The 27596-nt window shown below is 44.0% G+C and overlaps 1 protein-coding gene and 1 long non-coding RNA gene across 40 annotated transcripts in view; one reads left to right on the top strand and one right to left on the bottom strand.

Moving 5' to 3' along the window:
• Positions 1–1246: 1246 nt before the first annotated feature.
• Positions 1247–27596, top strand: part of LOC119698751 (vegetative cell wall protein gp1-like) — a 66068-nt gene continuing 39718 nt past the window's right edge. For 7 of the 35 annotated variants that reach the window (XR_005256230.1, XR_005256260.1, XR_005256232.1 and 4 more), the window contains exons 1-4: positions 10475–10596; positions 11020–11129; positions 17468–17549; positions 26426–26511. Coding sequence is in view for 1 of the 35 variants with exons in the window: in XM_038131205.1 (XP_037987133.1) it covers positions 10332–10539; positions 11020–11129; positions 26426–26448 (341 nt within the window). In the remaining 34 variants the exon portion in view is untranslated. Of the gene's footprint in view, positions 1753–10295; positions 10597–11019; positions 11130–17467; positions 17550–26425; positions 26512–27596 lie in introns of those variants that run through there. The other 28 variants (XR_005256243.1, XR_005256234.1, XR_005256252.1 and 25 more) reach the window with 24 other exon arrangements.
• Positions 3411–15419, bottom strand: LOC119698805. Of its 5 annotated transcripts, XR_005256265.1 has the most exons (7): positions 11100–15419; positions 9347–9756; positions 8367–8483; positions 5819–7922; positions 5662–5728; positions 4810–5055; positions 3411–3573 (listed from the first exon to the last, which is right to left on the bottom strand). It is a non-coding gene; the product is annotated as an uncharacterized LOC119698805 (long non-coding RNA). The 5 variants fall into 5 exon arrangements; XR_005256261.1 differs by lacking the exon at positions 3411–3573 and having other exon boundaries at positions 4659–5055; positions 11100–15416; XR_005256262.1 differs by lacking the exons at positions 3411–3573; positions 11100–15419 and adding an exon at positions 10857–10993 and having other exon boundaries at positions 4659–5055.

Raw genomic sequence — 27596 nt, 5'->3', positions numbered from 1 at the left:
TGGAGGCGCCCGCCCCCCGCCCGCCCCCTCCTCCCTTTGTCCGCCCCCGCACCCCGGGGTGCGCCCCGGACCCCGGCAGCCCCTCCGCAGCCATCACGCCGGGGGGCTGGCCCGGCAGCACCGGAGAAGGGCCGCCCCGTCGGCGAGGGAGGTGGCAAGGGGAGCCGGCGTCCGGGCTTGCCCTGCGCGCTGCGGTCTACTCGCAAGGAGCCAGCCCCGCGGCATGAAACGCTGTATTATTTCTCGTCCAGCGGAAAGAGTTAAGGGGGGCGGGGGAAGGCGGGGGGCGCGGGGGAGAGATGCGACCGAGCGGAAACACTGCGCGCAGGCAACCTCAGTGAACCACGGAGAAAGAGAAAGTGGCAACAAAAACAAGGGCAAATTGAACGCTCCTCGGGGACTGCCGGTGCAATAACATCGCTCGGACACGGAGGGGACGCGGCGCTGCCAGTGACCGCCTCGCCGCGCAGCGCCGTCCCACGCGCGCTCCCCGGGTGCCGGGGCCGCGCGAAAAGAACGCGCGGTGCGGGCATGGGAATGGGCAGCGTCGTCCCCCGCCCGGCCCTGCCCGCCCCGCTCCCCTCCTCCGCACGCTGAATAAGCCGGCCCTGGGAGGCGGTGAGCTGCGTCCCGCTGGCAGCGCCCTCCGTGCCGTCCCGCTCCCGCCGCGCTCGGCAGCCGGTGCTCGGGGCTCCCTCCAGCCCCCGGCTGGCACGGCACGAAATACCACGGCAGGTCGGGCTAGAAAAACCATTCAAGTGGAGCGTACGGATCTTAAGGGCGGTGGTAACTAAACACCAAACATAATAATTATAAATATATATATATATATACATATACATATATATGTGTGTATGTATATATATGTGTATGTATATATGTACATATGCATATATATAGGTATATATGCATATATATAGGTATATATATTTGTTCCCATGCGTCCTCCAAAGGTTTCTTTTTTATATATATAAAAGATCCAACACAGATTTCATTGAATAAATCTGAGATCTCCAGGTGCAGACGTTTGAATAGTCAGTGCCAGAACCCCATGTTTTCCTTTCCAGCCGATTTTGCTTGGATCAGGCTCAAAAACCGAGTGAGTCTCGTGGTTTTGTTTACACTGAATGGGGAGGATAGGAACGGTGCCATGGGGCCGTCTTTCATTAATATACAGTGAGGATTTTGTCTAAATTACTGCTATGAATTTCACAGTACACGCTTTCAAAAGCCGTCTCAGGTGGCCTGATGAAACGTGATAGCGCCTCTGCAAACAGATCTACTTTCTTAATAAAAAAGGAAGGTGTGTGTGGGGGGGTGGAGAAATCCCCCCAAAATAAAGAAAAAAAAACCAAACCACCGTACACCCTCATAACAGCGACAACAGAAAATAAAGCTCAAGCTGGAGTATGGTCTTTTATTTTAAAAAATATCCCAACAAAAAACAAACAACCAACTTCGTTCCCCAACTCTTCCCACCCCCTCCCTTGCAGAGTGAGATTGTTTTGTCTGGAAAAAAATCCAAAGTATAACAAGGGGAGAACAGTTAGTGCTGATTTTCATTTGCATAAATTTTCATATATTTTGGTGAAAATAATAGACTAGTGGAGAGCGGGGCTTAGTGGAGTCAGTGCAAAGGAAAATCTTAACATGGATCGTTTCGCTGGAGTTGAGAACATGCTTTTTCCCCCCTGTCACCTTATTAAAATCAAAAATTAAAAAAAAATTCTCTAAATCCTGGGAGTTTGATCGGTAAGTGTTTTACATTTTTTTATCTACTTTTGTTTTCTTTAAAGTCTTCTAGATATATATTTTCAAAAGCTTAGGACAAGACAGGGAAACCCATGGCAACTGCCTTGAAGGAAACAAGCTGGAAAAAAAAAAAAAAAAGGGGAAAGAGAAAGGGAAAAAAATCCCACCAGCGACAAAAAGCACCTTAGTGAAATATTACATAAAAAGCATGGATTCATTCCAAAGCTCAAGGCAGCAAAGCAATTCTTCAGCGCTGGAAAGTCTTTCTGGTTACTACTTCACTTTTCTGGGCACTGTTAATTATTGTAACACCAAGACTCGGGGAGGCTGGGCCGGGGCGGGGGGGGGGGGGGGGCCGGGGGCGAGGAAATCTCTCGAAAATATTACAGATTTGTGAAGGGGAGGCGAGGCAGAGATGCGGGCCGTTTTCAAACGCTGCTTCGAGGGGGGAGGGGGGGTGGCCCGGCGGGCGGGAGAGGGGCCGGGGCCGAGCCGGGGCGCGGGTGACCCGAGCACCTGCCGGCGGAGGGACGGGCGCGGGGGAGGCAGGGGAAAGTGCGGAGCGGCGGTGCACGCACAGGGTTAATATTGTAACTAGGGAACAGACGGTTAAGCACAACATCTAGAGCTCTGTAGTGAAAGTCCATCAGAAAGAGTATAATCAATCAAAACTAACCAGGACATCCCTTCATTTTATTCTCCAAGGAGATTGGGGCTGGAGGATTACAGAGCAGATTTCACTTTGTTTCCCTCTCTTGACAATCTTGCCTGTCTCTCCGCTTTCCCATCCAATTGCGAGGTGTAGTCTAATGATCTGAAACTCTTCTATAGCGTTTGGGTCAGTGTGATAAATAATGTGATAAATAATGTAGGATTAAATTAACAGGCCAGATACCGCTCCTGAAAACTTTACCGAACCTTAAATATCCCATTATGTGACTTTATTTTAATTTTACCCTGTTTTTTGCATTTTTTTTCCTTGCCACCTCTGTTGCTGCTCTTTTGGATACACAATAGCTGGTGATCATTGTAATTTCCTAGAATTAGTTACTTCTTTGGAAACGGTCGATAGCCAAATCAATAAAATGGCTTGTAAAACTACGGAGGTATAGGTTTCAATTTGGGGGGGGAGAAGAATCGCTCATTTTCCACTTCTTGTTGACGTGCCCAGCGTCTCTTTTGACTGGGGTTAACTCTGTGTGCTCCATCGGAACAGATGCCGTATAGAGCTGCTCCCTCAAGATCATTTGTTTCCTTGATGGGGGAACATTTCTGAGCAGAACATATTGGTTGCCATAGAGAAAGAAATAAAAGGAAGAACACTAGTCACATTAAGCTATATGTTTGTGCACTGGGCTTTAGATAAAAGGACCCCAGTTCAAGCCAGAGAGAACGGGGCCAAAGCAGAGCTTCTTAGCTTCACTAAAACTAGCTTTATTTTGTTTTGGACTTTTACGGTTGAAACAAGTAAGCTAATTTTATTGGCTGTCGTTAATTTTATACGATACGGCTTGCTGAACAGAATCAACTTCGGGCGCGCTCCGCCTGGCCCCGGCCGGCCGCCAGGGGGCGCCCCGCGACGCCCCCTCCCCGCGCGCGGGCGGGGGCTGAGGGCGGCGGGGGCTGAGGGCCCGGCCCCGCCGCCGGCGCAGCGCCGCTGCCCGCACACCCGCGCTGCCCGCACACCCGCGCTGCCCGCCGCCGGGACAGCGCCCCGCCACTCCCGGGGCCGGCGGGCGGGGGGACAGCAGCGGGGGCCGCCGGTTCGGGGGCCGCCCGAGAGTGTCCCAGGCGGTGCGGTGCCTCCCACGGACCCGAGGCCTGCAGGGGAGTGAGAGCGGTAATTAAACACAGGCACGGGCACCGCGGCTCGGGGCAGCCCGGGGTGCCACGCGGGGCTTTCTTGTCGTTTTCTTTCTGTCCAAATAAGGCGCTTAAGCCTCTGGAGATGCAATAAAACGACTCGGGTTTTTTACATTATTTAATATTTAATCGCTGTATTAAACCTGGAAAAGTGGCTAGTTTTCTTTTTCTTTTTTTTTTTTTTTTTCCTTTCGTTTTTCCCTCCTTCCCCCCTCAAGCTGGCCACTCCTCCCCCCGATCCCTTCAGACTTATCAGTGTGCGGGAGCCGGCAGAGGTAACGCCGGACTCCCCCCGCCTCCCGCCCTGCCCGCACCGGCCGCGCACCCGGCACAAGTTTTCGCCGTCCGGGACACTCGCGGATTAACCTCAACTAAACGCAGCATCGACAGCGGCCGCAGTTTAGCTCGACACGGCTCGGGTCTCTGTCCCTTCCCGAGAGAGTTCCTGCTCTCAACCCCTTACTCCTTTTCTCTGCTTCCCGCTTCCCTCGCTAAGTGATTGCAAGAGGGGACAGAACTGAGAAATTTAGTTGGTGGCTTTTAGTTTTCGGGGTTTTTTTAAGTGTGCGGGGAGGGTTGGGGTTTTTTTGTGGTGGTTTTTTTTTCTTTTTTTTTTTTTTTAATTTTTTTTTTCTTTTGGGGTGGAATTCCTGCGCAAACACGGCTGCTTCTCACCCCCGCGCCCTCGTCCGCGGGCAGGACACAGGGCACGGGCGGAGCGGCGTGGCTGCAGCATCCTGCAGCGCACCTGCGTCCTCCCGGGACGGGTGGGGAGCGGTGGCCACGGGGGCGGGAGCTTGAAGCCACTTTGTTTCCCCGTGGTGGAGCCCCAGCAGTTTCCGTGCTACAAGGAAAGTTTTATTTCTTGCCTCCATAAAGGAAAGACCAATTGGAACCCTGGAAATCACACAGCCCATAAATATGATAGAACCTGGCAAGATGAACTCCCCGCCTAAAAGCCTAACGCATGCATAGCCAAAAAAAAAAAAAAAAAAAAAAAAAAAAAAAAAAAAAAAAAAAGAGAGAGACAGAGAGAGAAAAGTAATCAAAGACAGAAAACGACCTACAAGAAATTACAGTTTTCATTTAATGTGTTCGTGGGGCTTCATTTGGAAAACGGAGTCAAGTCTCTGTGTGCATTGACCGTGAGGTAAAATGGTTGAGATATTTACATGAACAAAACTTTCCACCTACCGCGTTTGGCGCAATGAGCGCTAGGAATATTCCAGACTAGTAAAACACATTTCCAGAGCGCAATTCTCCTCAGAAACGTGGTGACTTGCTTGAGATTTGCAGTTTAGTGAACATTTCCCTCGCCTGTGAAGCGGGCGGGTTTTGGAGTTGAAAGACCCCAGCAAAGTTCATCATCCCGGGGTCGGGATTGAGCGGATTTCCCCAGCTTTCCTCTGCTCCCCCTTCCCCCAATCCTCCAAACGTAACCTGCGTTATATTTTAAACAAAACAGGATTTAGAAGCGCAGCTCCTTTGCTGTGTGCCTGAGCCAGCTAGCAGCAGCAGGCGACTAGGTACCGCGAGCGAGAGTAAAACTAACGCTAAAACGAGCAACAAGTTAATTCGGCAAAAGTAAACTTTTCTGGCTGCCTTTGGAAGAGTTCGGTCCGGCCAGGATTGCCGGCTCCATGCCTGCCGTGGCACCCCAATTGTAAGAGTGCTACAGAGTGCATTTTTCCCTCCCCCTTTTAAAAATAAATGCCTATTCTGTCCTAATGGACGCCTTTGGAAAATGGATGTAGAAGAGATACTGTCTTGGAAATAGTGAAAAGAAAGTGTTTACCATATTTAGTATTCATTTACTTATAGTGGGAAATGATTAGGTATGTACTAATATAACCGTGGAGACCAACTGCCTAATTAGCATTTACAAATTAAAATGTTAAACATAAAGACATATTCCGTATACAGTCTGCTATATGTAAAACACATTCGTGCATAATACAGCAGTCAGCTGCAAACGTGAAGTTGACTGGCTTCCAGATATGTAGCGTTCTTGGCTAATGCGATCTGCTCTGGGTTTTTCAAGCTTACCCATACTGTAGTTCATAGTTCTTATGACCACGTTGATAGCTGCACTAGGGATATTGCACTAACCAATCTGGAGAAAATAGGAAAATACACAGATTACTTTTAAAGGCTGACGATAATAACGATAAACACAATAGGCAGGCGGATCATTTATCCATACCTTTTATTCTGAAGGCTTCACTCGGAACCTTATTTATTGTTTTGAGCATAACAAAGCATTTCGGGTTCTGTAATAAATTAGAACAATAATACAGAACTGCACATGCAAAGTAAGATTCCTTTATTTCCCAGCTGCGTAATTTTGATATTACCCAACGTGTCTTGCTCAGGGTTCACCTCACACAGACTGTAATGAGAGTTGCCAAATGAATGGAACAATCTATCTGTTGACTTGAGCCCAACGTAGACACATTACATATGATGGAAACCTAATGCTCCCACCGATGTAAAAATCAGAGGGATACATAGTTTCAATCCAGACCCTTGAACATGTAGATTTTATTAATAAGAATAATTGTGCATGTAGCGACATTAAAAGGGGATTTACAAGTTGGAATCTTTTAAAAGAGACTGTGAAAACCTTAGCCCTGCTTTTATTAGACATGATATCATTCCGATTTGCGTGCTTGCCATCTCAATGGCGTTTCACATGTGATAAAAAAAAAAAAATCCATATGCATTACATAGATTTTCTTTTACACGCATAAGGACTGGAAGTCTTTTAGTGGATATGAGGGTGAATAATTGTGATACACCAGAAAACAGTTCGTGCAGTTTGGCAGCTCTGGTTATTATTATTAGATTTTTTGACATTTGAACTTGTCTATTGTCTGAGGAGCTCAGTGCAGATTGCAGTAGGTCAACCTTAAGGCTGCTCTTTTTGGCATTGCACACAAACATGCACACGCTGTCTGTTCTCCTTGTGTGAATACAGCAGCTAGAGTTTTATCGTGGTTTTTTTTTTTAATTTTTTTTATGCACATCTATTTATATTTATCTAATCCGCTTGGGGTTTTCACGGTCGTGTGATTAGTTTGTACGTGCCTTCATTTTACACCCATTTCTCCAATCTGTACATTTGCCTGATATTGGATACTTTTAAGTACTCAGTCGCTTTTACAGCGGTATAATTCCAGCATCACGACGTTTGATAAAAGGGACTTCAGTAGCCCTGGGATTAAATGACATATTTCCCCGCAGCTTCGCTCAACTCCACCATGACTCCTACAGTCAAAAGTTAAAGTTATTCATCATCTCCTTGCATTTATTCCCTCCTCCCCTCTCTAAATTCAGCCCCACCACCCGACTTCTGAAACAATTTCTTGCCGCCTGCCAAGAGTTAGGGGGGTAGCAGTGTGGGGGGCGGAGGCTGGAACCCGAAAGCCCGCCGCCACCCTACGTTCCCGGGGGGCGACCCCCGCGCCGCCGGCCTTTCCGCGGGCGCGGAACGGGCCGCGGCCACGCCGAGGTCCCGGCAAACGCCCTCCCGGGCGGGGCGGCAGGAGCCACTTCTGAGAAGGAAAACGAGAAATAGGGATGGATCCCCCCGGGGGTGGGAGGTGGAAGAGGAGCAGGAAAACTGGATCAAACCCGATAGGAAAGTCAATTTGCACTGGGAAAATCTAGAGATTGCGTCTAAACAACTTTTCCCTGGAGTGATTTGTGCGTCTTGCTTTCTTCTCTAGTTTGGTTGGTGTTTTAAATTGAGTCTCTTTCCTCATCTGCCGGGGTGAAGGCACTCGGTCCCAACAACAGCCCATCTCTTCTTGCAGCAGTCTGTCATTTAAATATGTATCTATATAGGTATGCGTACATCCAGGCGTATACGTCTGGATTTGTTCACCCCTTCACTTTCCTCTTCCCTCTTTAACAAGAGCCTGATAACGCGTTTAAGGCTTGTTATTTGAACTCTCTGATCAGCATGCAGAAATGTAATTGCAACGTTTTTCATCAGGAAAGAAAAGAAAGGGAAAAGGGGGAGGAAATCCCCCCGCTCCCCTTCACACCCTCACACACACAGACACCCAGTGCTCTGTAATCGCTGAGTCACCGTACTGGGGGTCAGTGGGTAAACACGAAGGAGAGAGCAGCAGCTTATTGAAAACCCCGGCGCAAACCGCATCCCTTCTTATCTCCAGACTGTAGATCCCTCCCCTCCTTCTTCCACTGGATTTATTACTCCGGACTTGGGAAAGAGTGGCCCGAGTGCTGCCAGAGCCCTTTTTTGTGACGCTGTACGTCCTCCTCAGGCGCAGAGGGACCCGCTTTGCTCCGGCGAGGTGGAAGGAAGAAATTCAACATTAAACTGCTATTTGGGCTGTCGGGAATGGGCGTTGTTTTGTGGGCATGAGGGGAGAAGGAGGAAAGGGAGGAACAACGGCCAGTTCACCTAGGGTTATAAAGAAAGCTTTCCCTTTCTCTGGGGCTGGGCTCTGATCTGGGCATATTTACTTCTGTTTAAACGCTATTGTTCCTGCCAGCCTTTGACACAAACAGAAAGGGGGGGGGCGGGGGGGAGGAAAGGGGGGGAGGTGGTGGTGGTGGCTGGAACAAAGATGCTCAAACCCCAGCAACCCCCAAAGGCAGAGGAATACTTCTTTTTTTCCCTTTAAAAACGTATGTGACAAGTCTTCCTGTTTGACATGGTTTTCTGGGTCCCCTCACTCTCCCTGTGAGCTGAGCAGAGTGCCTGGCTGTGATTCACTTACCAGGGCCCTTTTAGAGCGGTACATGTCCCCCCGGTAGGTGCCAGGGAGCTTCGGAGGGACAGCTTCTCCAGCCCCTGGGTCTGAAGGAGAGGACTTGAAATCGGTTTGTGGCAAGCCCTGCAGTGGGAAACAAAGAGGCAGAAATGTTGGGAGCCCAAGGAGGGCCTGAAGCACAGAGAAGCATTGAGCTTCCCAGAGATGCTTCAGCTTCTCAGCAGGGGACAGGGCAGAATCCTTTTTGGGCCGTCTCTATGCATTTGAGGGCTGGACTGTACAGCCCACATTGAATCAGAGTCATTGTGTGTAAATGAATAAGTGCACATTGTTTTGAGATGCTGCTATTGTATTTGGGGTTGGGGGGAGGAGAAGGTTATATTTTGTGTCTGTGAGTGCGCGTGGGTCTATGTGCTTACGAAAGGTGAGTGCAGATTGCAATAGTTGCTGCTCTATTTTTGTTTGTCAAACAGGGCCCTTCTCTTGGGAGAGGGGCATGTGGCGGATCCCAGCCCAGGATTACATTAATCAAAGCATTATTTCCCCAGGGATGTGCAGCACAAATGATAGTAAATCCTAATAAAATTGGATCGCTGAGAAATTGAACGCTTAAAGTAATCTGCTCTGCCTGATAAAAACTTCAAATTTATAAGATATTATGCATCCCCACCCCCAAACACCTTAGGTATCATCACTATGTGTGTATTATACAACTATCTGTAGGAGAAAAATCACTGCTCAGTTTAACAGGCCCATCACTATTGAATATATACATAGATATAAATGTGTTTGTATGAGCATGCACACATATATTGCACACACACACATGCGCAGAGTCATAAAAGAAGGTAAAATATTTATGCATATAAAAATAATGACTATGGTCAATATTGTCAAGACTTTGCATGCAACACCTTTGCTGTGGCAGGTGCTGTAGAAGGCTTGGACAACGTTGTACATGGTTGTGTACCAGCCCATAATCTTACCTGGGGACTTAATTCTCTCTTGCTTTTTACTGATTATGGACCTCCATGATGGCACCTGTGGTCTCAAGTCACTGACCAGCTTTGCTTTTTAAACATGGGATCACAGGGGTGGTATGAAAATAATTATAAAAAAAAATTAAAAATATGTGAACATGAATATTTGAAGCTGAATTTAGAAAGCTTTTGAGGGGATGAGCTTCAGAATGAAATTGTGTTGGACTGGATGGGAAGAGTTGAAAGAAGGAGAGGTATTCCCTGGCCAGTTATTAAGACTCAGACATGCAGCATACTGTCCCCACAGTCTTTCAGTACAGGGCCAGGCCACCAACTTGCTGGCACGGGCCAGCGAAGATCAGGGTAGCTGCTGGCCATTTGCTAGCTTCAGACACTCAGTCTCTGCTACCTTCTCTCTGCAGAAAGAAAGTTTATTTGTAATTGCTGTCATAGGACATGACAATAGGCTCAAAGAGATCCACTGTCCAGCAGAAAAACAAAAAATTGCTTTCCCTCCCCCGCCCCCTCAAAGATCGCTGTGCTTGCATAGGTGTAAGGGGCAGAAGGCATTTCCACTCACCCAGCTGAAACTCTTTGAAAGGCAGTGAGCCTCCCCCGGCGTTATAAATGCCGATCATTCCTGCTACCCTCGCCGTCCCGGGACCCTGTTACCCCCGCGGGAGCTGGCCCTGCCTCGGGTCCCCGTTCGTGACCCGTCCTGCCTACTGCTTTGTAGCCGACGAGTCCCGTAGTCCTCTCCCTGCCCCTGTCTTTTCTGGCATCGCTAGACAGACCGAAGGCGGCTTATCCCTTTTCCCAGCGTGGGGTTTTCCTTCCCCGTCCCGGCCCCGGGGGCTTGCGGGGAAGGGCGGGAGGAGGTGGTCCAGACCCCACAGCGCCCCGCACCCTGCCCTGGCCTGCTGGTATCTGTCCTCCCTGCCCGCAGACCGGGAACCGGCGGAGGGGAGCTGAGCCCTCTCCCAGCCCCGAAATGACGCAGCCCCTGTTCCAGCATCGTCTCCCGTTTGGGCTGGCTCCATTTCAGAAGCCGTCTCCCTCCACCCCCTTCTTCCCAGCCTTCCTCCTTCCTCCTCCTCCTCGCCTCACCGTCACTCTCAAACACCCCCCCCACCTCCCCACGCCTCGCGCCCGCTTCCCCCCGCCGCCCCAAACTCCTTCCTCAGGACCGTGGGATGCGGGTGAGCTCTGGTGAGAGTTGCCGGTCTCCATTTCTAAGCGGGGAGCCGCCGGGAGCGGTGAGGCAGCCGTGCCGGGGGGGAAGCGGTCGGGGGGTTAGGGAGGCGATGACTGACGGAAGGAGAGGGGGTCCGCACCCCCTCTCTCCCCATCTGGAGCAGCCTCTGCTCCCGGGAAGGTGCAGCCCCCGCGCCCCGCCGGCCCCGGCCCCGCGCCCCTCGGTGGGCAGCACTGCCCCCGCCGGCGCTCCCGCCGCGCTCCCGCACGACTCCCCTCGCCCTCCCCCACGCGTGTGCGGACGGTGTGGGGACCCACTCACCTCGCCACTGACGGTGCCTTTTCTCACACCCCTCACCTCCCCCCCCCACCAAAAAAAACCAAAAACAAAACCCGACAAACAAAGACCAACTATTTGCATAGCGTTCGACACCCTCACTCAGTATTTATCCCCACTTTTTTATCATCCGTCTACCTCCGCCCAGACCGACCCTTCTGCCCCACCCCACTCCCCCGCATCCCGGGTGCAACCGGATGGCAAAAATCAAAGCTGGCTCCAATTTACCCCAGTTGTCTTCCTTTGAACACTCATAAGGTAGGTATGGTGGGATGCTGCGCTCCCACTCCCCATGTGCTCAGTGAGGTGCCTTCCTCTCCACCCTCTCCCCCCGCTCTCTATTCCTTAATTGGCTGTGTCTTGATGTGCACTTGTTTTGTTTAGCCTATTTTACCATTGTGGACGAGATAGGCAGGAAAAGGAGTGTTTGACTTGGTATGTCTCTGATTTTTTTTTCCCCTCTCCCTGCCTTCCGAAGTTAATTTGCATTCGAGGTCTAATCCATGTTTCAAAATCCTGCCATTTGAGGACCGTATAGGAACAGGGCATTCGTTTCTATTTTTGAGGAGGAGCCTCTTCTGCATTTGCTCCTTTCTGTATAATTTCATTGTGTTCACAAGTGACAGGGATTTGCATCAGTTATTTTGCAATTTATTTTTTAAAAGAGTTAGATCAAATTTTCTTATTTTTAAAATTGCCGAGGGAGCAAATACTAGGCATTAGAAAAACAGCATACATTATTAACAATGTTGCAAACTTAGTCACTTACTATATATTTATATATATGTATTAATCTGCATTCCTTGGAGTTGGATTTCTGCCTCCCGAATATCTGATTTTGATGAGAGAAATCAGTCTGAGAAAGTCAACTATACAAATGCTGAAGTGTATTTATAGTTCCTCACATCTATTTACAGGTGATTTTACTGCTGTTTGCTACTCTTGCTCCAGCACTTAGTAATTATTTCACTCCAGCAAGGCATTTCATAGGATTAGATGCTGCTTTGCTTTTAAAGAGTTTTCAGTTTATCCAGGTGTAACTTTCATCCACATCTCTGGAAATAGCTATGAGGCCACGTGGACTTTATTTAAAAAGTATAAAATATAAATGTTCATGTAAAAAGAATGGATTGTATCCATGGTTCTTTCCGTTCTTTGGATGTGATGAAGTATCAATCTATGTTGAAGCCTTTATGGGTCCTTTAAGGACTTCTTTCACATATTTTATTTGTATCTATAAAATGAATTTTCTTTTTGCATATCTTTTGTATATCTTTATTTTGTATATCTTTTTGTATATATATAGTGATTACATGAATGGCATATGTTGCATAATATGCATATCAGGCCTTTCAAGTATTTCTGTATGCACACAAATTTGTTTTTCACAAATGTATGTGTTTACATACGTATGTGTTTATACATGTGTGTGATAGAAAACATGCTGGAAGAGAAAACTGCCCAAAATAAAAAATATTCATAAAGGAAAAGCTGTTAAGGTAGTTCACTGGGAGTTGGTATCTGATGCATTGCAAAAGTCACTTTAGTTGCAGACATTACTGGAGATACCTATATACACCCCCATCTCAGCATAAAAATCCCTCTGTGTGTATTTGTCCTTCTAGAACTAACTAAATGGGACTATGAATTATGCCTAAAAAGATGCCACTGATATAAAAAACTTATAAAAAAGTAATGGAATATGGAATTTTATATAGTGCCAACAACTTTAGCATGATTTTTGGCATAAGCAATTTAGTGCAATTTTATTTGTCTGAACCAGAAAGATATTACAAAGTGAATTAATAGAACATTAGTACTGAAAAAAAGAAACAGTTCTTCCTTTGAAATATGAAGTGCCACTAACTTGAGATGAAACCTGAAAGTTAGTGAATAATATATGGGGAATATTAATATTTTAAATGTATCATATTTAAAATTGCTGTGAACTTAAACAAGATTTCATATCAAGAAAAACCAAGTAATTCATTTTAGGTTTTAATCTTATATGCAATGTTTTACAAATGAAATAACTCACTAAAGAAGGGAAGTCAGGTATGTAAGCATATCTTGTTATTTTGCACATGAAATATGATCATTATGGAATATGAATTTAATTTTGGAAATGATAAAAAAGAACACTTATTTTATTTTTTCTACTACGATTCAAGAAAAACATTTTTAAGTAGATGATTAATTAGATGAAATGGACTGATATGGCCCATAATACCTGTAAGGTCTTTTATACCTTGTGAAACCCCACCACAATGGGACCTTTATAAAAAGTACGAAGTCAAGTAATGCAATCATATTTTATATTTAGAATGGGAGTTGATATGATTCAGTTTAATGTTGTGATAAAGTGGGCCCTCTGGCACTTGGCATTAAATTATTTTAAAATTACTCCTTCAAGTGAAGTTAGTTGAAAGACTGTACCATGGTTGAAGCCCAGCGCTAAAGCTCAGGGGCAAATTGGGTGCTGCTGCTTGCCTTGCCATCCGTTTAAGCGCAGACAAGGTGTTACCCTTTGTCGTCTCCTTAGTTCAAGGTCTGTTGGCTCCAGTATTTCACTGTCCTTCTCCAACGAGTGGGTACAGCTCAGCATCTGGAAGCCAAACCTGTGCTGCTCAAGGTGGGCCAAATCTTGCTTGTTCCATTCATTGAAGCCCGTTCATGGAGTTTTGTTTGATTGGAATGAGCAGGACCTAGCTCTCATTCTGCTCCCTGAAGTATTTCCATTAGACCTTAATGTCAATGGAGAGATTGCTGTTGAATTTGTTTGATGTGAATGGAGTTAGGTATGAGGGCCACATTGATCCTGCCCTTACGCCTCAGCCATCTAAGGGTTACATCCTACACACTTTGACTAGTGAATCAGGCCAGCAATAATTGTGGCCACTACATACTGATAAGTAGGACATGCGTTACTGAGCATTTTGAACGATCAAACAACCCCGTACCCGCGTCTTTGCATCGATGGGAAGTGCTGGATGTGTTTGAGCTTAGCAGAAGGGGCAGTTGTGTCTTCTGGGAAAAACTTAAGGCTGCCATGGACACTGTCAGCACTTGTGAGGTGTCTCATTGAAGGACAGCAAAAGCCTGGTTAGTCTGTAGACTGGTTCCCACATAGCCAGTTGCTCCCACTATGAGCTAGCTGCAGGTGCCGCAGCAGAAGACAGGGTGGTGATGGTAGGGAGGGTACACAGTTATCACTTGCTGCACAAGCGGATCTTTTTCTGTCCAGTTTTGGCCAAAGCTCTGGGACATTTGCTATGGTTCTCTCAATTATCTCTCATTAATTTCAGTGGCTTGTGTTTTCATTACAAATGCCCAATGTTCTTTGGAAACTTACTATGGGTATTTTAAATTCAGAATAACCGTGGTGAGAAAAAACCCATGCTTTTCCTTTTTAAGCAGTTTTACCATTTAATCACAATTTGTTTAACTATGCTTTTCTCTGCTGTGAAATAACCTTTCTTTCCACGTTTATGCGCACAATCCTAACTCATAGCAGGAAAAAACATTTTAAAACACTGTGTCATGCTTATAGGATAATTATTAATCTTGTCAGAATAAAAAGCGTACTAAAAGTATTCCATACAAAGGTTTGTGCCTCAACATTTTTGAGAGTTTTTTTAAAGTAATCAGAGATGTCATAACAGGGGGAGAAACCACATATAGCATGTAGTACAAGTATAAGACTCCTAGAGGACTATTTAGAAATACACAAAGCGTATTTTTTCTCCTTTTGGTTAGCAGACTACTTGACGAAAAGGTATGTTTTTATTTTTATTCCCGCTTGTGTCTTACAGTTCTATGAAGGTGATGGGAAACTACAAATTCCAGACTTTAGTTGTTATATATGATATAAAACTAAGGAAGAAAAATGTTCATGATACATAGCTGGAGGGAGAAATACTCAATAATCATGCAATTGGATAACAGAGAGAATAATTATTTGACAATAAAACCAATGTTAAATACAAGCAGAGCAATATTGTCCTAGTGAGAAATATAGCAAATAAAATGATACTACAAAAATATACTTATGAAACTTCCTCTATGTTTAGAACTTTTCTTGTTGGATTTTCCTTTTTAATCATTTGTGACCACTGAGATGAGGTTAGTGAACAAGCCAGTCAAAACTTTTCTGTCTTGATTTTCCTATCCCATATCTACAAATCCAAAAATGCAACTTGTAGTAACTGCACTTGATGTTAGGATGGTGATTTTGCTGCTTGTTTGCTTGGATTTTGCATACCCTGACTCATGCTGAAATTTCTGGTGCATGTGAGCAGTGTTTGTAGGGTCATCTACTTATTTTGGGCAAGAAGGACAGCTTTTTCATACTGGGGATCCCAGTAGAAACAGAAAAGGGATACCGTAGGAAAGCGACTATTTTTCAAGGGCATTGAAAAGGGCATTCACTCCTTCATTTAACTTCATTGAGAACTGTGAAAACTCAGTATTAAAAAAAAAGTACCAATTTTTATTTAGGAAGTCAAGTGGCATGGAAATTTGACTTGTGTATCTCTGACTATAATAAATAGTAAAATTCTATAGCTGGAAATGTCTTTTTTTTATCTTTGTGTGGGTTTAGCATTAGCTATATGTATATAAAATGCAAGTGTACCTTTCCTCATGTGATAACTGTTTGCTTTGCCTTTTTCTTCTAAGAAGTAGAAAAAATTATTAAACCACTACTGCCCTGAAAAAAAAACCCAGACAGAAACAATAGAAATTATTGTTCACTACTCAGTTAAGAAAATAAGAACTCTGTAATCTGCATAGGGTGAATTATGATTTTATATGCTTCTGATTTGCCTTTCTGAAATTAGGATCCTTGTACTGAACTCTTTCAGCTATTTTCATTACTATTAGGAAAGAATAAAATGCAGATTTCACACACCTGTTAGAGGGACAGCTTTTTGCACTGTGACATTCTAAAACCTTTGGAAAATATAGCAAACTTTTCGGGGAGCCATCAAGGGCTGGGGAGAGGAGAGTATCTGCACATGCTTCTGTGCCAGCGAATGCTGTAGCAGGTTGTGTGCACCAGGGACTATGGCTTTTCTTTTCAGAAGAGGACCAGCAGAAGAACCAAACCCCATGACTAGTTATTGATCAAAGTCCCCTCAGTGCAGCACTGTCAAGTTTAGGGATCAATTTTGGCTGGATGGTATTGGGCTGCAACTGGGAAAGGAACCCAATCCAAAGCTCTTTGTGCTCTTGTGGGCACCCCCTGTGCCCACACACACTTGGGGAATAATTCCTTTGTCTGCAAGTGGTGGTTGAAGCCGTGATCCTTCTCCCAGCAATGCCCAGGATAAGCTGGCCCCACGGCCCCCAGCAGGAGCTGGGGTCTCTGGGATGGGAGGGGGGCTCCGCTTTGTTGGGTGGAACCCATAGGAACAGGGCTTCCCTCCTCATCCCGACACCAACTTTGCGCTTTGGTTTAATCTTTGATCTCTATGTTAGGGCTTTTAAAATTTTCAATCCTGGCTTCAATTAGAAATGATTGGACTGTGCTCAGCACTGGCTGTCTTGATAGGTTTGAAATTCCTGGGAAACCTCAATACTGGCATTTTCTAAACACAGTAAGCAAAGCACACTGGAATCTTAATAGGGAAACATTTTAAAGGGGCAACATACTTTGTAATTTTGTCTGTTAAAACATATCAGCTAGGGGCAGCTTGGGGGAGTTGCAGTAAAGCCACAAGTGTTCTTCACAATTTAAAGCTTCCGCAATTTAATTATTTCTTTTTTTTTCTGCCACTGTAAAAGAACCCTGGAGACAATGGGGCAGTGACACTTAGCAACAGGTTATCCTCACTGTGCAGGGAGCACCATAAAAAACACAAAATGGACACACAGAATAAAATCAACACCCGCTCCCCTGCTTCCCAGTTTCTTTACTTTCTGGTGTTAAAGTAGCTACACCACATAAGCAGTGGGTAAAAAGGAAAAAAATCCAACCAAACAGATGGAAATGTTGTCTCTAAACTGACAAAGCCTCTGCAAATTTGCTTGAAGAACTATCTTATGATAATAATAAATATTCTACCCTATTCTGGACTTTATTTATTTAAACACAAATTTATGGACCTGGTCACACACTAAAAAAAAGAGTACTGTAGATGCTTTGGTGTATTTTTCACCATTGTAGTAAGCTACAGGGAAACAAAGGAGGATATGACTATAAGGCAGTTGGTATTTAGATTTGGGGGGCACTTTCATGTGTTGAAAATGTATTTTAAAAAATCTATTTTCCTTCTATCATGCTATTGAATTGTAGAAGATGTTGAGATAGAAAAACTGGATTTATTTAATAACCAAAATTAAAAGTGTTTTTGTAGTATATTTCCTATATTTCTCATTGCCAACCTCTTGACTGACAAGGAATTTTAAGGTCCAGGCTAAATTCACCCATGGGGTAGAATGGGCTGTTAGAGAAGGAGATGATAGATAGATCTATTTCTCACCTTCCAAACCGAGTTTCTTTATAAAGCAGTAGAAAACAAACCTTTTCATAGAGCATCAAAAAGCAAGCTCAAGAACAACATTACTATCACACCTTTCACGGTATTTTTTTTCAGGCATCTGCCCCTGATTTTAATCCAACGGAGCTGCTTTTGGAACTGGCGTGTCCGGCTTTGGTGTTTGCCTGCTGAGGAAGAGGTATGCCCTTTGTCCCTCACCTGCAGATGGCTTGGATGCTTTTACTTTACCGAAGCAAGCACTTCCCAGTGGGCTGCATTCAGAAAGTGCTTTTGATAGCATTAGTACAGAATCAAGTTGCAAAAGAATATTAATATAATACATTCCAAAATTCAAATATGTGTGATTAATAAGCATTATTATCTATAAATAAGGCTCTAATGATACTTTGGCAGTGTTGTAAACACAAGAATCAGAAGCAATTATTGTCATTATTGTTCTGCAAGTACCTTCCATGAATACCAAATGGATATTACTGTCCAGCTCTTTGGCACATAGAAATCCTGTAAAGAACAGTTGTCAGTCAGTAAGGCCTGGCCGGCTGCTGTTAACTACGTTTGTGTAAAATGTAGTGTACCTAAAGACAAAGCGGACGAGTTATTGAAAGCAAGATGACTGATTAAAAAAATTATTCTTTGTCCTGTGCAATACCCAAAATTATGTTAAATAGAGCCTATAAGAAAGTTCTCCTATCCTAGGAGATTTACTGTCTGTGCAATGGCTGTGATTAAAAATGGAAATGGACTCTCTGACAAAAACACTGCCCTTCTTTGTGTGAAACACACAAAGGTGAGAATGTCCCAGCTGAAAGGTGGTGTGTAAATAATGACAACATCCCCTCACCCCCCAGATGTAAGAGGTAACTCAGGACTAGTATTCAAGGACACAAGATGAAAGGGGTCTTAATCCTCATCACATTTACCTCTCCCCAGTTTGTACAGGTCCCGTACAGAGTCACGCTGGTGGCCAGGTCCCACTCTTTGTGACACCCGCACTCGCCTGCCTTTAGCAGTCTCACCTCCCTCACCAAACCTTGCTGCTTTAGACGGCGCCAGCCAGCAGCAGCATTTTGTGGTGGGTGTTATGTTGTTCTTCGGATGCCAGGGTGTCATTGCGAGCGGGAACAGTGTGGGTCTGACTCTCCGAGTACGCAGAAAGAAAAAGTAAAAAAAAAAAACCCAACCAAACCCCAAACAGTAAGCTTTACTTTCCAAATGTGTTCAATTCTTCTTTTCTCTCCTTGATATTTGGGGCGTGCAGCACCCTATACCATGTGGTTTAACATTTTGTTCTCTATTTGTAGGTCAACATTTCCATGATTAAACTTCATCCTTTATTCAGCCTGTTCTGGCTAGGCTTTGCAGCACATGTGATATAAGCTGTTTTCACAGCTAGTAGGCCAAATCTTACTCTGAATAAGGGAGCCAAACATATGTGACTGAGTCAGACACTTAAATCAACTCCTTGGTAAATGGGAGATAACTCCAGGTGCAGTGATGAACACTGAGAACCAAAAAAGTGGGAAGGGTGGCCAGCATTCCTCTGTGTAGGAAAGGAGACATCCTATGCGCACAGGCAGTGAAATCATAGCTCTACCCAAATTTTGCTCTCCTGCATTTGTCTGAGGACAAAGCCCTCTTCACTGAAGTAATTGGGAATTTTTCCATTCAGGGTCAGGCCAGCTAGGGGTAGGCTCAGCTGCAGCTGGGCATGGAACAGGCTGTGCAGAAGTGGGACAAGGCAGCAGGAAGTGAGCCCACCTTACATTCATAGCACACACAAGAAGGTTGCTGGGGGAACATGGAGCACTTCACCTACAGCATTATGTTTCCTTCACTTGCCCTCCCTTCATCTCCCTTACCGACCTCATTTACGGACCAAGGCTGGTGGCTCTTCTTTCTCTTGGTGGCAGGTATCAGTTGCTCTAAGTCCATGAAGCTGGACTGGGCAACCTATCCACTTAAATCAGTGGAACAATTCCCAGAAGCACTGCCATCCAGAGTGAGTGTGACCTACCAGTAACCTTTGCTGCAGAAGATTTTTGTTAAAGGATTCTGGCTGTGTGGCCAGCAGCCCTCCTCCTGTCATTCTTTGCCATTGCCTGGTAATTCTGTTAAGTTCTGGGAAGCCTAAAAGGCTGATCAGGCACAAACAGAAGTGGCAGAGGAGGAGGGGATGTCATAAATTACCCAGACCTGCTGTGTTGTTGCTGTATGATGTTCCTGCCTTCACCAGATCTAGACTGGTTGGGGCTGTTGGGTCTCTACACAGCAAGTACCAGAGTGAATAGCAAGAGAACTCCTGCAGGAGGTCAGAGAGGACCTATATTCCTCAAATGGACATGGCTGTACCCATAATGTTATAGAGAGAGGACTGTGCTTCATATATAATTTGGTGATGAACTGCAGCATTACAGAGAGGAGTTGACAATGAACTACTTCTGTCAGAAACAAGCACTTCCAGAGCTACAGTGGGGCTGCCCCCCTCAGCTAAAGGAAATACGGGCAACATAGAAGGAGTTTCGGTGACTTTTGCTTCTTCTTTTTGTGTTTTAATGGCACCCATCCTTTAGGTTTTGTTCATTTGCTTAGGTTTTTTTAAAAAGCTTCTTTTTCATTTAGAAAGAAAAACATATCCTGCCAAAATGAAATCTGCTTGCTAGAAAGGTCAAATGGTGACTACTGTGGCTTTTTGAGTATTGTGTTGTTCATAGTTTAGAAAGTCCTCTCCTAATAAGACACACAGTAGACAACACATATAAGATGAAGTTTATGCACTGGTCTGAGGTTTTGAGGACCTGCCTCATGGCTGGGCAGATCCCTGGGCATGCATGTGGACATCTGATCCACTTCTCCACCATTACATTGGGAAGAAAAGCCTGCTGGCTACAAGATATTACCAAGGACTTCATAGAAAGCAGGTACCTTCAGTGCTTGTCATGCAGTTAAGGGATGCTGTACAGAATGAGGCACAGAAGCGATGTGATGATCTGGTCCAGTGTGCCTTGGGGACATGGAATGGTGCAAGGCAGGGGTAAGATGAACTGCACGCTCCTGGAAAGCAAGAGGGAGACTACCATGATTCTGCCCTCACTGTAGTGAAAGTTAATCAAGAATATGCTGGAATAAATCCCTATGTGCATCAAAGATACATCGGTATCAAATTAATGGAAAGGAGAAGGGAATTTAGGACAGCTAAGATCTAAGATCTGCTGATAGGGTCAGGTGACCTCCCTGTCCTTAGGTTTATATTTTGGAAACACAAATTGTACTTTGGTTTCACTTTTAAATGTGTAAGCCAAACTGTGATACTTACAGAGAGTAAGAAGATTGGAAGAAGATGGGAAAGTCCTGAAATCAGGGAGCGAAAGGATTGCAGCAGGGTATGGTGAAGTAAAGCAAAAGAAAATTAGAATTTTTCTCTCCAGTTATTTAGACAAAAGGAGTAAAATCTCCATTTTCTTATGCTTAAATAACAGTCTCCCTCTTCCATGGTGTAAAAGATCCCAAGATCACGCAGGAATGAATTAAGACTGTGGTAACAGACATGATTTCAAGTTAATGAAGAGACAGTATGTTTTGTATTATCTTTTCTCTTGTTTTTGATTGCCGTTTTTGGGGGGTTGATATTACTGTAAGTAAATACATTTGTCTTTTGTTTCATTTTCCCCCTGTGACCTATTTCATTTAATTAGAAGGAAATGCATAATAGGAAATGAGTATCATCACACTGGGCTCCATCCAAAGCCCATGAAATCATCAGGAACCTTTCCCAGGCTTTTCACTATCACTGCGTCCAGCCCAGCAGAAAAGAGGGGCTATTTCCACCTTATCTGGAAGAATGTGTGCTGTCAATGTAAAAATATTACAGTTCTTATTTTAAGGTCTGGCCCCAATACTAGGGAAGGATTTTGCTACTGCATGTGCCTCTCTGTGCCACATGTTTCACATCTGTGGCAGCACATTAAAGGATAAAGGTTCCTAAAACTTTAACTCTGAATATACACATAAAAAGAAGATACAAATTAAGGAAAAGATAAAAGATATTGATGGAAGTACAGGAGATGCTCTTTAACATGCATATTATTGACTCAATAGATTGTTACGGCTTCAGAGCTATTAGGGTCTGCTGTGTCAATGTGTACTTAGGGACTGTTTAATATGCAGATGGTTGACATGACAGACTGGAACCATTACAGTCTATCATGTCAGGGGGGATACATGAATACGCACTTTGCCAACACTGTAAAAAGTCCCTTTAAAATGCAGTAGCTGTTTTTTACAATAATTTAATAGGTTTGGTTCTGTGGATGCCCAGAGACTTGAGAGTCTGGATTTATCAGCAACAAAATTTATTTCCAAATTAAGTCATTTTCCATGTGGAATGTGCAGTCTGGAGGACAGGGTGTAATCTCAGATACACAGCTCCTATCAAATCTTGTAAAATTAGCTACTGCACTTGTGCATGTGTAGAAGAGATCAGAATCTATCTGTCGGCATGTGTCTTTTTGAAGAATATAGTTTTGTCTTTTTGAGGGGTAAGGGAGAATGTCGTCTCATTTTTCATTCAAATAATCTTCAGTAGCAATTAAATAGCTTATGCTACCTAAGAGATCAGTTATTACAAGATAAGCAGCATGACAGTTTGGAAAACTGAATAAGTCTTTGATTATTTACTAAGTTTTGATATCTGCTATTTGCCTCAAAATGCTAAAAAGTGAAGTATAAGATACAAACATGAAAGGCTCATTTGATCATCATAAGGAAAGGAATCAGTAGTTTTGCTTTTCTTTTCCTGAACAACTTATTTTTTATTAAAATAGCAAAGCCAAGTGTTGTGTTTAATACGATATATTTTTTTCATTTGAATATCAAATGGAAAAATACAATTAAAATATTTCTGCTTTTACATTAATCGTGGGCTAAATTTCAGCAATGCACATATCTAAGAAGCTCAGCATACACATTTGGTATATATTAGATGCTTCTAACAGATGCCCAGACCTCTTCCCCTGATTTTTAATGTTCTTTTTTATGGCAGTGGTCCAGGGACATTTTAATTTGCAAGCCTGTGAACTTGGAAATAATACTTGTAGTGGGGCATTATGTCTAGTCCATTCCCTCTAAGTTTATTGTCCTGTGTCACCTAGCTCTGATTTTAGCTGATTTGCTGAACTGAGTTGTATGGTGCAATTACAGCACAAAATTCACTGAGCAAAAGCACTCTGCCTTGCAAATAATAGTAATTGTGCAAGATTATAAAGGTCTTTCCGCTTATCTGTGGGAGAGTTGGGGGATAAATTCCACAAAAATTTGCATTTTTAGGCAAATGTGATGGCGGACTTCTGACAGCTCCTTTACTGTCTGGTACTAACGGGGAGACCATGGGGGCAGTCTGGATGTGGTGGTGATGGGTAGGGCAAATGCCAGGAGGTAGAAGGTGCAGAGAACACTTTTCCCATAACCTGTTACACAAGTGCTCCTGGGTCTTCTGTGAGATTTCTGCAACGACACCGGAAAGCCAGGAAAAGCTTAGGGAAAAAGAGAGGTCTGGAAAAGCCCAGGAGGTGGCTTCTTCTTACAGCTGAATTCACCCTGTGCTCATGGAGAGTCCCTAACAGGAGATACCTCTCCCTTGTGCTGAGTTACCTCTGCAACAAGGGAGGACCAAGCAGCAGAAGCCTGAACTGTAGGAAAATGTATTGTAGCTTCAAACTGCATCAGTACCTGCGGGAAAGGTGAGCTTTTTCCCTCCGCAGCTCTGGGATGGTGGGCACGTCCTTGTGGCTGTGGGTTGTGACCATGGCTGTGGGAGTGGCAGCTCCCACAGCCCTTCAGCCTCCACCTCTGGCCTCATGTGGCTCTCCAGGCCACTCTGCCCTTCTCCTTCCCCAGTGCAGCCCTGGAAGTTTCATATCCCTCTCTGTGTTACCCATGTGCAGGGAAACATCATCAGCTGAAAGAGGCACGTACTAAGGTACGATGGGAAGCACCGTGTTACCTGGTGCTAATCAATAAAGCAAAAATGTGGCTTTTTGACAGCACTTGTAATTTTGACTATTGCAATGGTGTGCCATTTCTTTGAATGCAGTATGCTTCTGTGCCCCATTAAAGCATGGCTGGCATCGCTTTCAACTATTCACAAATGCTGAGATGTTGAAAAATGTAACATTTACAAAAGATACATCTGGTGTATATTTACAAGGCTCAGGAATCATTTAAATAGTGCCTGTGCCATCACCATATTAGGAGAAAAGTTAGTCCCAACCGCATATGTGAAATCAGTAGTCAAATGTGTGCTGGTTGAAAGTCCATTGCTGTGATATGGTATTTTGGGGGATTAAACATGAAAATACCAACCTGGGTATAATGCTCAAATTAGATAAATATAGACCTGCATAACATGTGACAGCTACTTATAGGCACCTGTTTAAATGGTGTGGTCAGAAGAGGGTTATGGGTTTTGAGGGATAAATGCTTAATTTTGTTTTTTTTTTAAGTAAAGCACAATCTTTGGCTTCTCATTGCGAGGTGTCATCATACCTTTTTTCCTGTTCTTCAGTGGCAATTGTAAGACCTACCTTGGAATCGAGGCAAAAGCTATTGAACAGCTTCCTTTATATCACATAACGTATCAAGGACAAAAAGGTGTTTGTCTGCTCCTGCCAGTGCAATACCACTTAAGTTACATTTGTAAACTATTTTTTAATTAATGCGATGGGGTCATGTTTTCACCACACTAAGGCAGGAAATTCAAGGTAAACCAGATACTCCCTTTCTCAGTCGCACAAACATGAATTAAGCATGTAGCATCAGACTTAATTTCAATTTCTAGGTCTGTAATTGAATCTAGCTCAATGTGAACTCTTTTTTTCTGCACCATCACATTGATATCTGGATGTTAGTGACATTATTTAAAGCAACAAATCAACCTATAGGACTGTGTTCAACTATATGTCGTTTGACAGTAAATGGAATAAAAAAATGTTACTTTTCTCTAGGGGCAGATTTGTTAAAGGGTTTTCATCCTTTGTCAAGATATTTAATCTTGGAATGTTAAAAAAAATGCACAGTTTGTACAAGTGCAGATTTCTGCATGCACAGTTTGCCTGATTGCTTATTTGGCTGAACACACTTAGCTTTAGCACACACAAATGAGAGAGGAAAGATAATTTTTGTATATATCCTTCTGAGTCAAGTGTGAGTCGCTGGACTCTAAGGGAAGCAGGTATCCACTTTTGGGGCTGAAGGCTGTCACTCTGGATCACCCTGTACATCAGTCTCAGTTTGTGCATGCCAATGAGAACAAATCCTAACAATGAGCTGTTGAGTGATGCCAGCAGAAATGAATGTTTCAGAAAGCTTCAGGGTTTTAGAGAAAGCAGCTGAAGCCAACTCTGTGGCACTCACCACTGCTGCCTAAGTGAAGGAGGGCAAGATTTTGGCACAAGCCTCCCATATAATGGACAGATTTGAACACACCTTTGTTTTTCAACAGTCTGGATAAAGCTGGTATGGGACTATAGAATTAAGCCAAAATGCCCAACCATGTTATTTCCTCAGAGGGGTTCACTAAAGAACAACTTCAACTAAATTATTAGCGCTACTAGTAATTATTATTATTAATTCCTCTTGGTAAGCCTGTGCCTCCATCACAGTAGCAATCACGTGCTGGGATGTCTACTGCTTAGGACATCATACTCCTTTGGAAATGGATGCTTGTTTAATTGATAGATTGCAAAGAAGGTCTGACCTATTACCTTTTCATGTTTTGCTTTGTTTCAATTGCCTGGACTCTCACAGCTCCTTAGTAGGTTTCCTGATCCATCATGTCAGGCTGGCAGCTGTGCCTCTGCACTGTGCCTGCCTGCCCACCGTGAGCCAGATTTCACTCTCAGATGCTTGGCATACCCTCTTCCCTCACTGTTCTCTCACTGGAGAGCTGATTTTGCCTTCACCTCTATTAAACACCTTGGTTTTAATGGGAACAAGTGCTTTTCTCTCATGGGTCCTCAATCCTGGGCTCTAGGTGTGCAAGGACAGAGGAGGAGGGCACATTCCCAGATGTCCTCATGTGTGTGTTACGCATGCGGGATCAGGCTTCTGCCTGACATCTGCAGACTGAGCCCTCTACTCCTCCCCCCGTGAATGGTCCCACTCAGAACCATGAACATTTTAATTTGGAGATGTTTTCCACAGGCTATGTAACTTCTGCCCTCACTGTGGATTCCCCTCTTCTCTTGAGTCTAATTTCCCTGGGTCATGCAGGCCCACAAAGGGTGGCATCTCAAATGAATAAACTCCATTTTACATCAGTCCACCTGAAAAATAGTTCTCAGAGGTTTCCACCTTCTCCCCAACATCAGGAAAAATGGTTGAAATTTTATAAGCAGATTTTCAAGAAGGAATAGATATTTTTTTTTACTGCCAAGCTGTATAATAGGTGTTTTTGAGAGGTCGTTAACTTCAACAGTATAGTCAGAAAGAGTGTTACACCCCACACTGCATCCATCGTTAAGCAATTAAGTTACTGATGGGCTTTTACATTTATTTACCTTGATGGAAAGATATGTTTACTGAACCTGAGTACAAATCAACATGAGGAGGTGGAAGTTCAGAGTAAATTTGACTAATGATGTTGTGTTTTCATCCTTAAAAGAAAGAAAAAAAACCTCTCTGCTTTTGATGCTATTTTATCTTCTTTGGAAGGGATCCGAAATGATCCCAACTGTCATGTGAGTGCTCAGTTAGGCTTAGATCCTCTTTGATTGCAGCTGAACATCTCTCTCCGTTGGCTCATACCTTTCCTTATATGAATACAGCATACAGCACTTCAGGTTGTTTACTGAACAGCACTTTAACTCTTCCTCTGTGAATGCCCTCACGATTACATCTTTAAGCAAAATTTGAGCTGTGGCCACCTTTGCCTGAGGAGATGTTAATGCTGCCTCATTGCTTATGTGAAGGAAGAATTTCCTTTTGCTTTCACAGTAACTTCTGAAACACAAATAAGAAATATTTATTTCATGAAACTTAATTCTCTCTCCTTTTTTTCAGGCCCACTCTTTTCTCCAGTCTTGGTATGTGGATTTCTCTCTCTCCAAGTAATTCCTTAGCATACCCTTGAATGGCATCTACCACACGTGAGCATCCTCCACAGTCTCTAAGATACTTTTGTTGTTTTTCTTCCTTGAACATTTGTTTTTTTGAGATGACATTGACAGACATGAGGCCTAAGTCTGGAGATGTTCTGTGGGTAGAACTCACATTTATTTCAGTATGTCGAGCAGTTTTAGTATCTGATCCATATTGAAGACTAGCATGGCGTAATGAGGCCTGGGCATATACAACAATATGTATTCTAACACAGCTCACTCAAAACAAATATGTTCCCTTCTCTTTGGCTGGTACAAACAAACAATCTCCATTGTGTTCTGCATGGCTCTGCTGCGCCGCCTTGCACATGGCAAGAGCTTGGCTTCCCTGTTCACAAAAACAGCATCTCCGTTCTGTGACTTGGTGTGTGCCCAGACAGACCTGTAGCCTAGGACACTGGTCCCAAACTGATAGTTGTTCTGGTGTTAAGTCCTAGGTGAGGGAATGAGGGAATTTTTCTTGCAACTGATATACTCAGACAGAGTCTTGTTTCTGAGTCCTGTGCACTTCAGTTAGACAATACTGACTCTGGATTCCACAGCTGGAAAGCAGAGAATCAGTTGTTGCAAAATTCCCTCACACTGACCCACAAAATCTTATATCCTTGCAATAAAAATCGTCAGCTTTGTGAAAAATTCGTGATGACTCGAGGTGGAAACATTAGCAGGGGTGAGCTCAAAACTCATGTGTGAGACCCATTGTCTGTGTGAAGCAGAGTGAGTTTGAGCCCAGGTGTTCCTTCTGTGATTGAGCTCAGACTTTTATGCCATTTTGCAAAGCCATTACCCTCTCCTGTAACTTGTGCTGGAAGCAGAGTGAGCTGTTTTGGCACTGAAATGATTTCATTGTTAGGCTAAGTGTTACACAGATGGCATTCTTAAATGTAAAATTCTTTTTATGATTCTTTCTATTTCATATTTATTTCATTAGATCATTATTTATGTTAAAGAGTCACTATTAATCTGAAACGTGCTCAGCTTGAAAGAAAATGTTGAGAGGAGTTTCAGGTATCTGATCCTCAATCCTTTAGTTTTTGTGTTTTGCGTTTTCCTACTTAAAATGGTTTTTTCTG

The sequence above is a fragment of the Motacilla alba genome, chromosome 1 (assembly GCF_015832195.1).
Source record: "Motacilla alba alba isolate MOTALB_02 chromosome 1, Motacilla_alba_V1.0_pri, whole genome shotgun sequence".
Lineage (NCBI taxonomy): Eukaryota > Metazoa > Chordata > Aves > Passeriformes > Motacillidae > Motacilla > Motacilla alba.
The sequence above is the reverse complement of the archived record's forward strand: the minus strand, read 5'-3'. Positions and strand labels throughout refer to the sequence as shown.